At 36.8% G+C, this 12302-nt stretch overlaps 2 protein-coding genes across 2 annotated transcripts; one reads left to right on the forward strand and one right to left on the reverse strand.

Annotated features, from left to right (window-relative positions):
• On the reverse strand, nt 302-2151 carry LOC109707835 (GDSL esterase/lipase At5g41890). The gene is made up of 5 exons (XM_020229362.1): nt 1917-2151; nt 1518-1648; nt 1181-1423; nt 749-1007; nt 302-534 (listed from the first exon to the last, which is right to left on the reverse strand). Exons 1-5 carry the CDS (start codon nt 2149-2151, stop codon nt 302-304), a joined length of 1101 nt encoding a protein of 366 aa, XP_020084951.1.
• On the forward strand, nt 3990-10241 carry LOC109707287 (probable lysophospholipase BODYGUARD 1). The gene is made up of 4 exons (XM_020228451.1): nt 3990-5001; nt 5190-5521; nt 5812-6011; nt 9656-10241. The coding sequence occupies exons 1-4, from the start codon at nt 4407-4409 to the stop codon at nt 9978-9980; spliced, it is 1452 nt and encodes a 483-aa protein (XP_020084040.1). The 5' UTR covers nt 3990-4406; the 3' UTR covers nt 9981-10241.

A 12302-nucleotide genomic window follows, 5' to 3' on the forward strand; every position in this document is an offset into this window, starting at 1 on the left:
AATTAAACAATTAAAAAATAGAATTATAATATTTTGGATTCATCCCAGACGCCCAACGAATGTTGTACAATTATAAAACAATATATACTATTCCCTATGTTCTTTTATGATGAACCTAAGGCAAAATAATATTCGAGTTGAGAATCAGTTTATGCATGAATTAAGAACTACAGATGTGGCTGATAATTGAGATGAAATTAATTATAATAGATCTGCTATCAAATAGTTCTGATGTTTCTGCAAGAACATTTCTGAACCTCAAATAAAACATGGAACCTGTCACTTTATTTTCAAATAGATTTCATGCTTCGTATAATTTGCGAACATTAACGGGAAACGCAGCACTCGCATCCCCATCCAGAAATCTACTGGCAATTAATAAGTTGGTAGCTTCTGTAGGATGGTATGCATCCCAGAACACATACTCTGTGCGATTTTCGCAAAGAAAAGAGCTTTCGGTGGCATCGACACCTCTGAAGCATAGAAATGGAGGGAAGCTGCCTCCACAGCAGGGGTCATTTGCATTCACAAAACCTGAAAGATCACAAATTTTATTTTTATAAAAAAAAAAAAAATGTGATCACTTAAACATTGCTAGTTAAGTAATTCATGAGAAACAGAAAAAGCGTAGCGTATTAATTTGTAGTTACTATTTTATAGTTTACAGCAAATTAAGCGCTCTACTCTTGCTGGTCTCTATTTTACTTTGATTAAATTTAATACGAGGAGTCGGGGAGTAAAGCATTACCGTATTGGCGACTATTACGCATTAAATCTATTACAATGTCATACGAATTCGCGTAAATAAACATGGTTTCTGGTCCCATCTCTCGATTTAGCTCGTAAATTCCTCTTCTCAATTTCGTGTTGTAGCCTTGGACCAGCTTGTTCGCGGTTGGTGAGCACCTTCCTTTCGAAACCAACTTAAGGGCGCGAACGTACGGTATGCAACCGAGAGGTCCGACGTCCACCACTACGAATTTCCTGGCCCCGAGCTCATGTAAACGCTTCACGAAACAAAAGCGAGCATTACGAATATGACGAAGCGCTTGAACTTTGATCTGATTGTACAAAACTTTTAGTTTGTTTAATTAGCCAGTAACAAATTTGCCAGTTATGTAATTATCAAATTATTTAAATGAGCCTAAATTATTCAGGAGGATTCATGTATGCACACTACCTTGAGATATGTGGTCAAGTTGGAAACCATGGTATCCTGGAGAACAGAGGCATGCATCTTATCTCTTCCCAGAAAGGGTATGGAGGGTTCGAGATAGTTCAAAATATCATTAGACCCTGATGCTATGGAGAACACTGCTTTTCTTAAGAACTCAGATGTGTGATTCTCTCCCATCTTTTCCACCATGTGGTTTCTGGCCTCCTCAAAGTAGTTGATCTGCTGCCCCAGTGGTATTCTTTCAAGCTATATATATATATTACAAGAAATTAAGATGGTATTATATATATATATAGGAAACTAGTATAATAATTAAGATAATTTGCATCGATTTACATACAAATAAAGAACCAGTCTCATCTAGTATTCCAGAAGCGCCAGAAGCAAAGTTGATCCCTCTGTGTTTGCTGTTTTCAGCAGCATTGGGAGCTAAGTAGGGTGGAGGGAAGGAGCTGTCCCCTAGAGCTTCACCTGAGAGCTTAGAACAAACCCTAGCTATTTTAGTATCATTACCGCGTTGTTCAAACTGTACGCACGTAATTTAAAGCCTCTGCTGGAAATTGCTATTGAAATGATGTCGAAATCAAGCAATGCGCGCGACAATCACGCGACTTACGAACTAGAAAATATTGTAAATAAACAAATTAAGCGTTATGATATAAATCACAAAATAGTAAAGTGCATGTTCTAGGCTGCGACAAAGGAGTGAATTCTACGGTTAGAGATAGTTTTGTTTTACCAATAATGTCTGAAATAGTTCGACCGTTCGTGAATCTTCCAGTAGGCCGCCCACCGGAAGGAGTAAAGTCGATGCCATAAGGCGGCGAGTCGGCTCTGGAGAGGGTGAGGAGATAGTCGTTGTTCCCGACATCCGCGAGGGAGTCCCCAAATATGAAGGAAGTGTAAGAGAGACATGGAATTGCCCAAAGAGAGAGCACAATAAGTAGTAGATAGAGACAAGGTGATGAAGCCATAAGAAATTAATGTACTATATTTTGATCCAACTCTTTGCATGATTTATATTCTCATGGATCTGTTGGAATATATCTGGTGTGCTCACGTTTGCGTTGCATGCAGTTTGCATGGCGTGTTTAGGTTTGGCGGTTCTGGCACATCTTGACAAGGTCGCCATGAAAGTCTAAAATGTAGTAGTTAGATGGGATGAAGTGGTATATATTTTCATATCAATCAAATTACTTCTTTGGAATTTACCCATCTCTCATCATAGCCATTATTTAGATAAGAATGCATTAATTACCTATGCCCCGTGCATACGCACAATATTTTGTATACCATCTTTCATTCTATCTCTGCTTGTCAGTCATTTTGTTAAAAGCTTGATAGTTTAGATTAGAAATATAGGACGAAATTATACTGGAGGATTAGTATGAGACAAATGCAAGGCTTACAATGCAGTAAGTGCACAAAATACTTTTAGTTTTCTAAAATATTTACTTTTCTATTTTAGTATTATTAATTATTAAATGTATACTAATTAATTTGTTATATTTATTATGCCCCTCCTTTTTTTTTTCTTTTTTTCTTTTTTTTTTGCTTTGCTCGTGGATCAAACGGTGTAATATATATGCTATTCATCACGTGCAATGATTAAATCTTATAACAAATGCGCGCAGATGGTGAACGAAGCATGGTTAAATTGTGAAACAGTATATATATACATACACGATGAATTAGACTATTTAATTTCCCCCTAAACGAGTTTCAAATATAATTTTCAGAACTTGTACAGCTAGGACTCTGGTGAACACTCACTCATATACATTTTGGTTCTGCACCTAAAATTCGACCTAAGTTCAGTATGCCTTTTTTTTATTAAAAAAAAAAAAACATAATAAGTGAATTAAAATTGTATTTCAGATATTAATTGCGTGTTTCAGGTTAAGCTAGTCTGTGTCATATTATTATGGTCCAATCCACGTCCCTCGAGCAGATAGCAAAGTGGGGTTTTGTTAAATTAATATTACAAGTACTAAAATATCATTTTCTAGCTAGAACTTAAAATAACCTAAAAATTGGGGTTTCCAATTCTTTTATCATTGCCCCTAGCTTTACCAAAAAAATTTCTGCTTAATTTAAATTCACATATTGGATCTATTTAAATATTTGGAATCCCACTTGTAATATCTGCATATTATCATAAGCTTGAACGTTTAATATGTATCCTATCTTCAAATACGCTAAATCAAGTCTAACGGAGCCGATCGTCGATTTGAAAATTTCATAATCGAAAACAGTTCAGGAGCACGGAGGCCTCCGTGCTCCTAAGAGCACAGCAGTCCTGCTCTCTCTCTCTCTCTCTCTCTCTCTCTCTCTCTCTCTCTCTATATATATATATATATATATATATATATATATATATTTCTTTGAAAGGAATTAATACATAATTCAAAGTCCTATAATTTAAGATCACAGAAAAAGTTTTGTAATTAAATCGAAATATTATAATATGCGACATATGACAGTACCTATTGAAACAAATATAAAATGTTGTATTATATTTTTTTCATCACATGTAATTTTTAGTAATTTTAATAAAAAAAAAGAAAGAATAGTGGCTTCAGTCGCAACCCTGCAGTCACGTGCGCCTCACATGCCCGAATCGCAGAATATGGTGGCGAGGGAGGTCACCACTAGGGAAAGTGTTGGCCGGGGAGTTCAACCGCCACCTACCCCGTCTCCTTTGTCCAACATACGGTTTTAAATGAATCCCCCTCATCAATTCGTTTCTCTCTCCCCATCCCCAACCCCACCCCTACCCTCTCCCATTCTCAATACCACACATACACATCCTTAAACCCTTCATATATATATATATAATAATTGCTCCAATATTTTTTTTAAAATTCAAATTCTCACTTTTTTTTTTTAAAAAAAAAAAAATTTAAAAATCTAACATTCGGCAGCTTTAATGAGTCTTCCCTCCCCAACCCACTACGTTTGAATATTTTGGCTTCTCTATCTCAATCCCTCTCTCTAGTTGGTTGCATGGTTGTTCACTACAAACACCCACTCACTTGTAAGAGATCGACCAAGTACTCGGTCTCTGTCTCCTGTTCCTTTCCTCCTCCTCCTGCTCCTCCTTGCTCTATCCGCGCGGGCTCATCTCCGCGCGAGCACACGAATTAAAAGCAAAGCAGAATAAATAAATAAATAAATAAATAAAGGGGGAAAAAAAAAAAAAGAAAGAAAGGAAGAAAGAAAGAAGGAGATGATGGAGATTAGGAATGCAGCGGCGGCGATGATGGCGGTGGCGATGGCGGGGCGGCTGCTGAACGACGTGGTGAGCTTCTTCGTGTTCACGGCGCTGGACGTTCTGGACGTGGTGCTGTGCTACGTGTACAAGCTGGCGGACTACACGGTGGAGTGGGAGTGGCGGCCGTGCTACTGCTCGTCGTCGCCCAAGGACATGATCACCGGCAGCGGGAAGATACTCGTTCTGGAGAGCGGCGGCGCCTCCAAGGTCGTCTCCCTCTCGTCCACCAGGCTCCACCTCGAGGACATCTCCGACACGCTCTACCACCGCCCCTCCCGCCTCGCCGAGCTCTCGCGCTCCACCGTCAACGAGCTCCGCAGGCTCAAGCGCGCCCACGCCGCCGCCGCCGTCGCGCGCCGCGCCGCCTCCGCCTCCGCCGCCGCCACGCTCACCATCAACGCCACCATAATCCAGATGCTGCAGGGAAAGATGGGCGCCGCGCGTCACATGCCCTCCCACACCGCCCCGCGCTGGTCCGACTGCGCCTGCGCAAGCTGCAACCCCTCCGCCTCGCCCACCACGCTCTTCGTTCGCGCCGACGGCCCCAAAGGTCGGTGAACACAACAAATATTTATCCATCCATCTATCGCCGCTTTAAAATTCGTGCATCACAAGCATGTACATATTATATATATATATATATACACACACACCGGACGGTGCAAATTAACGTTCATATGTACATATATAGTTTCTACTGGCTAATGTATATATATTTGCTTCATCGGTCGTCGTCAGACGGAGGTGCGGCGGAGGACGTGCTGTTCATCCACGGGTTCATATCGTCGTCGGCGTTCTGGACGGAGACGGTGTTTCCGAACTTCAGCGAGGAGGCGAAGGCGCGGTACCGGCTGTTCGCGGTGGACCTGCTGGGGTTCGGCCGCAGCCCCAAGCCGGGGGATTCGCTCTACACGCTGAGGGAGCACGTCGAGATGATCGAGCGATCGGTGTTGGAGCCGTACAAGGTCCGGTCCTTCCACATTGTGGCCCACTCCCTCGGATCCATCCTCGCCCTCGCCCTCGCCGTCAAGTACCCCGGCGCCGTCAAGTCCCTCACGCTCCTTGCACCGGTGAGGAAATCTCATTAGGATGAACACACAAAACATACATCTTCAACTACATATATACAGCCATTCAATTAGAGTTTTTCCGAGTTTTATATATTCTTTTAATCCGAGTTTTCTTTTTTTTTTTTGGTTAAATTTTGAACAATTAAAATTAAAGAAGTTCTGCTGCTGCGAAAAGAAAATGTTGAATATAAATATATTTCGTATTATTTAACATGGTATATATCAGTGTCAGTGTTATTGTGCTGGTCTATACTGATGATGATGATGATATAATATTACGGGCGTGGCAGCCGTATTTTCCGGTGCCGAAGGGGGAGAAGGGGACGCAGTACGTGCTGCGGCGGGTGGCGCCGCGGCGGGTGTGGCCGATGATAGCGTTCGGGGCGTCGATCGGGTGCTGGTACGAGCACCTCGGCCGGACGGTGGCCCTGGTGCTGTGCAAGAATCACCGGCTGTGGGAGCTCGCATTCAGACTCCTCACCTTCAACAGGTTCGAGCCACGTACCTCTTGCTTAATTTTGCTGCTGCACCTGCAGCTGCTGTTGTGAGTTATTGTGTTAGCCTGTTTTGTTGCTGTTCTTGCGTTATTTAATTGCTTTTGCTCCCCAGTTATGGCTTTGCATTCATTCGGCTACTCCTCTCTTTAACTCCCGTTTGACTACGACGGGAAGTGAACCTTTTTACACACAAATCCTCGTGAAATTACCTAATTGCGCGCAACCCCTTGCAAGAATATAAACAAAATGTTTGGATTTGTTTAAGCCCCGACTATGTGCAAATATTTTGGATTTTCTTTTTTCACATACAGAACCTTATAAAATGAGCTAATTGCACATAAACCACTGCGAAAATATGATTTCCTTTTAAAAATAGTATTTTGATATTAAATTGAGTTTAAAAATACATCCAAGCTGTGTTTCCTAACCTAAGTTAATATTTAGCAAGAGTGTTTATATTGCAATTTCTATATTTTTTCGTTCGAGGGTTTAGGTGAAAATTCAGAATGTAGAGGATACATATCCGAATACATTATGTTATGGGCCATAAGTTCTTAGCGTCATGTTCTGCTTGGACAGAACCCCACTAACAAAATAGAGAGAATGATGGATTATTTAGAATACTTGATCCAAAGTATTTGTTGGATAATGAAAGAAAATAGAATGCAAATCTTTTTCTTAAAAAAATTGTATCTATTACTTGACTGAGATATAATAAGAAAAAAAAATTCTAATGACATATCAAATTATATAAAATTAGTATTTAAAAAAAAAAACAAGAATGACTGCCAATGAGATCTAAACTTAAATATCTAAAATCGCTCATCCATTATTTTAAAAAAATGAAAAGTTCGGCCTCCTGTGGTATTGTTGTCATTTTTTTATTTTTTTTAAATAAAAATATTATATAATTTAATGTGTTTGAAGAAAGATTTTTTTTTTTATTGTTATACTTGGTTAGCTTATAATATATCCGGTTACGTGGTGGATAATAACTTATTTAAAAAAGTTTAAAAGCAAGAAAAATATATTTATGTTTATTTTTTATTGTGAAGGAAACATTCTGAATGAAATAATTGTAAATAATTTATTGTCCTCTTCATTATCTTTTGATGTACAAAATTTTATTTATAAATTTAAAAACAAACATAATGTTGAAAGAGGCTGAAATTACATGGATGACAAAAGAGATTTCTAATTACTATGCAATAATATAATTAACCAACGTCCTAGATTTTATTTTATTTTTTTTGTTTTTTTGCCGCTCTAGATGGATTTAATACTTTCTTTTTTAAATCCAAAAAGTTATAGCCTTCGCTTCTGACCCAATTTGTAAACACACAAACGGAGAATTATCCTACAAACAAGAGACTTTAGACCTAATTTGTAAATGCCTAAATTGGAAATTGAACTTCCAATCTCTTACTTTGCATTTCAATTAACAATTACTAGACTGGTCTAAAAGTTTTCGCCTCTGATTTTTAATTTGATGGTGCATTTTCTATCTCAACCAGGCTCTTTTTTTTTTTTTTTTGACAAAGATACACCAAACTCATCTGAGCTATGAATCATTTTGAGTCAGCTATCCGATCTTTCAAAATTTTGACTTTATTGTTAAATCTTTCAATTTATTTGATTTGAGCCAGTCAAATTAACAATACTTTAACTTTGAAATTTAAGTTAATTACTAACTTTAATAAATTTATAGTTGCAAGAACTGCATTAATAAAACTAGTTAAATCTATAAAGATAAACGACACATTCATATATTTAAAGTTAAAGCAATATTGACTGATTCAAATCAAACAAATTGAAAAATGGGATAGTAAAATTAAAAGTTTAAAATGTTGGATAGCTGAATCAAAATAATCTATAGTTTGAAATAAGTTATGGACATTTTTATTCTTTATTTTTTTTTTATTGTGGAAACTAAAGCAAATTAAGCAATATGCATAGCCATTTACTGGATTTGGAGACTAGTTAATTACTAGTAGTAGTTCATCTCTGGGACCAGTAGTACACCTATATATACTTAGACCCCACACCACTGAGTTCCCCTGGGACTATACATAGGTCTACTCGGTCACACCCACCCACGACCAAATCTCTTTTCATTTATTTATATGTCTCCTTTTCCAATATTTTATCTAATTAATGTGTCAAGCAACCTACACATACTTTTGTTTGAAACAAATAAAAAAGAACAATGTAGAAGAGTGTTTGGGTCAACCATTCATTAACTCGTTCACAGTGTAGTGCACCATAACTTTGCCAACTAAGTCTTAGGGCACAGCTTGGGTGGTGAACCACCAAAAGCTACAAAAATTTTCCACAAATAGAAGCAAGGTAGCTCACCATACTAAGGCCAAATTAGGAGATTAACTTGTTTGAAACCAACTCGTGATAAAAATGAATGCAAAGTTTAGAAAGTGTTTGATTAGAGTAGAAATATTAGTGAGAATATTTTTAAAATTTCTTTCTATGTATAATTGGGCAACGCAATTGCGTCGGACTCTATTGAGCGTTCACTCAATTGCAAATCGTCATCTGTGTATTAAACCATCTAAATAAAGAGGAAATGCTAGAGTGACATAGGGGTCGTTGAAAAAATAACAAAATTTATGTGTAGTTTATTTGATGTTCTAAAATTTGGGCACCTCTTTGGCCTCGCACAAGCCAGAGGTTAGCTACAGAATAGTTTTCAAGTACATATTGTGGAGCCCTACTTTTCAAGGGGTGATTCATTTTAGAATTATTTTAACTCTAACACATTAATTTTTTTTTATGTTTCGAATCTAACAATCATCCAAAATATTATAATCGAATTAAGAGATATAGAACTATTCTAAATCTTAAGATTGTCTCTCTCTCACACACACACACACACACACACACACACATATATATATATATAGAGAGAGAGAGAGAGCTAGGCTGGTATACTATATCGGTAGCACTCAGGCCTCCGTGCTACAAAGTTGTTTTCAATGATGTGGCTTCCAAATCGATGATCGGCTCCGTTAGACTTGATCTACATTATTAAAAATATTTGAAAACTAAATTTCATAATTTTTCGACATCATTTGATTAGTGATCAAAAGGTTTCAAAATTAACAAGTTTAATGGTAGATGTGATGCGTTTGTGAATTTAACGGTATAAAACAATCTAAATTTGATGAAATTTTTATAAGAATTTTTTTTTACTATTTAGAATAAGATCAGTAGTTTTGATCTTAAATTCAAATCTTTTATCATTATTTTTTTTGAGATTTTTATTTTAAAACGTTCATTTTTAGACTACTCGCTTGATAGGTAAATGATGCCGAAAAATTATAAAATTTAGTTTCCAAATACTTTCAATAGTATAGATCAAGTCTAACGGGGTCGATCGTCGATTTGGAAGCCGCATAATTAAAAACAACTTGGTAGCAAGGAGACTTTCATGCTACCGATAGTATACCAGCCTATCTCTCTCTATATATATATAATACAAAATCTATATAGTTTCTAAGCTACTTTTGCATGTTATCGCTCCTAACCAAACATTTACGTAGACAGTTTTGGTTCAATTTGCAAGCATTACTAGATGCAGTGTGGCTGATTGCAAATATGAATGTCTTTGGAAAATTTATGACAGAATTAGAACGTACTTAATGGACGGGTTCTTCTGCCACACTCACAACGCTTCCTGGCACACGCTGCACAACATCATCTGCGGCAGCGCGGGCAAGATCGACCGGTACCTGGACGTCGTGAGGGATCAGCTCAGGTGCGACGTCACGGTGTACCACGGGCGGGGCGACAAGCTCCTGCCGATCCAGTGCAGCTACGCGGTGCGGTCCAAGATCCCACGCGCCCGCGTCAAGGTCGTCGACGGCACCGACCACCTCACCATCGTCGTCGGCCGCCAGAAGGCCTTCGCCAGAGAGCTCGAGGAGATTTGGAAGAGCGCAAGTCGCTGAGACTGCAGTAAAAAGAGTTTGCACTATAGGATTGTTATCAAGATCAAAATTGGATCTATGAGTTCAAAAAATTTAAAAGAAAAGAAAAGAACCCAAAAAGAAAAAAGAAAAGAAAAGAATTGGACATGGGTGTAAAGTGAAAAAAGAAACAAAAGGACCTGAGAAAAATGTGAAGGTTGGGCAATTTTCATTCAACTTTTTTTTTTCTTTATTCTTCTTTATCATCAATTTAATTATATATAAATTTGAGTTTTTTTTTTTTCTGGGTATTGTTATGGTCCTGTGTATATATGGTTATGTTTTGTTAAAGCTTCAAATAATAACTCTGTTGTTAACAAAAATTTACATATTGTACTGGATAATTGATGGTCTGTATAACAATCATATATTCTAAATTTTCCTAAACTATTTTCCCCTTTAGAGTCAAGAGATTATTTCTGAATCATTCTTACTGCATCACTTTTTTTAAATGATATAGAATTAGAAAAATAAAGAGTAATATGGATATCGTTAAGGGTCTTGTAACTATTATCAGCACAGTATCAAATTAAAGTTTTTACTTTAGAATCTTTTTTCTGATTCCTACTGCATTAGAAATACCAACCATTTTAGTTTGCAAACATTCAATTAATTAAAAGTACTTGTGTGACACATGCTGTGGCCAACATTATTTACGCTAACTTCAAAATGAGGAGATAATCAATTATTTTTTTTAAAAAAAAAAGGAATTGTGCAGAGACATTTTTTGCCCATCAGGGTTTTGCTTATTGTGTGCCAATCTGGAGTGTCAGCATGCATTTAATAGGTGTCACGCTAACATATTATTTATATACGCATACTTTTGTTTATATAGTTATATTCCATATTTCTTTTCTTTTCTTTTTTTTCAATGTCAGAAATAATTACAGTGGTGCGATTAATGGAAGAATTACAGTTCATATGAACTCCGCGTACGCAGAGCATTAATAAAGGATCTTATATATTTGCAAGTTGCTTCAGTGATGTGCCAGTTTGCAGCTACACATATATTAATGAGTGGTTTTAGATTTACATATTCTTTAGTTGTGTCCTTTGAATGTACAAACCATGCACACATAAATGTTATATTGCTAAGTTTGGTCTCTGTTTTGGGCGTCGTGAACATAGTTTGGGTAAGCTCAGCCATGTTATTATGATCATCATTTTGAAAATACTGTCCTCGAGTTTTATATGATTTACTATGAACTCAGGTAATTATCTGCTTTATATGTTCTTTCGTAGCTAATATTTTAGATTCGCAATTTTCTTGTCTAACGACTGTAATCTAGCTCTGCACATGCTTTCCGTGGGAATCGGCCCAATCTCTTTCTCTAATGGCCCATTGGCGCATATATATATATATATATATATATATATATATATATATATATATATATATATATATATATATATATATATATATATAGAGTGGGCTGGTATGCTTATGGAAGCACGGAGCTTCCAAGTTGTTTTCGATGTTCGGACTTTCAAATCGATGATCGACTCCGTTAGAGTTGATCTAGAGTATTTGAAGTAACTAGAAAATAAATTTTGTGATTTTTCGATATCATTTGCTTAGTGATCAAAGGGGCTCAAAATTAATAATTTTAACGGCCGTGGTGAGCCAGTCGCAAGTTTAACGGTGTAGAAATATCCAAATCATATGAAATTTTAACAGAAAATTATTTATACCATATAAAATAAGATCAATAACTTTGATCTAAAATTTTAATGTCATATCATCATATTTTGTAAGATTTTTATTTTCAGCCGTTGATTTTGAGCCACTTCGATCACTAGGCAAATAATATCGAAAATCGCAAAATTTATTTTCTAGATACTTCAAATACTCTAGATCAAGTCTAACGGAGCTGATCGTCGATTCGAAAGTCCGAACATCGAAAACAAAGTGGAAGCACGGAGCCCTCCGTGCTTCCATAAGCATCCTAGCCGCATTCTATATATATATATATATATATATATATATTGAGCTCCTATACTTTTAAAAGTACCAAGTTATTGGTGCTTGTAGATTTTTAGCCATTAGATTAAGAGATATGCGGTTAGGATGATGTGGACCTCCTAGGGTTGAGTGGGAGGTTGGTTGAATTGTATAATCTAATGATTGAAAATGATCCGAAGAGTAGATCTAATGGTAAAAAACTTACAAGTATCAAGTGCTTGGTGCTTTTACAAGCACCATAGCTGGGCTATATATATATATACAAACTAAATGTCACACATTTCTTGCATTACACCACTTTAATAAGGGGAAAATTTTCTTGCATTTCTTTTTTTTTTTGG

This window comes from Ananas comosus, linkage group 3, assembly GCF_001540865.1.
Source record: "Ananas comosus cultivar F153 linkage group 3, ASM154086v1, whole genome shotgun sequence".
In the NCBI taxonomy this organism is placed as follows: domain Eukaryota; kingdom Viridiplantae; phylum Streptophyta; class Magnoliopsida; order Poales; family Bromeliaceae; genus Ananas; species Ananas comosus.

Coding starts and splice junctions, on each gene's coding strand:
- LOC109707835 (XM_020229362.1), bottom strand. CDS start 2,151: ATGGCTTCATCACCTTGTCTCTATCTACTACTTATTGTGCTCTCTCTT. Junction 1,649..1,916: donor AACTATTTCAGACATTATTG/GTAAAACAAAAC, acceptor CTAAGCTCTCAG/GTGAAGCTCTAGGGGACAGC. Junction 535..748: donor GCGTAATAGTCGCCAATACG/GTAATGCTTTAC, acceptor GTGATCTTTCAG/GTTTTGTGAATGCAAATGAC.
- LOC109707287 (XM_020228451.1), top strand. CDS start 4,407: ATGATGGAGATTAGGAATGCAGCGGCGGCGATGATGGCGGTGGCGATG. Junction 5,002..5,189: donor TCGCGCCGACGGCCCCAAAG/GTCGGTGAACAC, acceptor GGTCGTCGTCAG/ACGGAGGTGCGGCGGAGGAC. Junction 6,012..9,655: donor AGACTCCTCACCTTCAACAG/GTTCGAGCCACG, acceptor AATTTATGACAG/AATTAGAACGTACTTAATGG.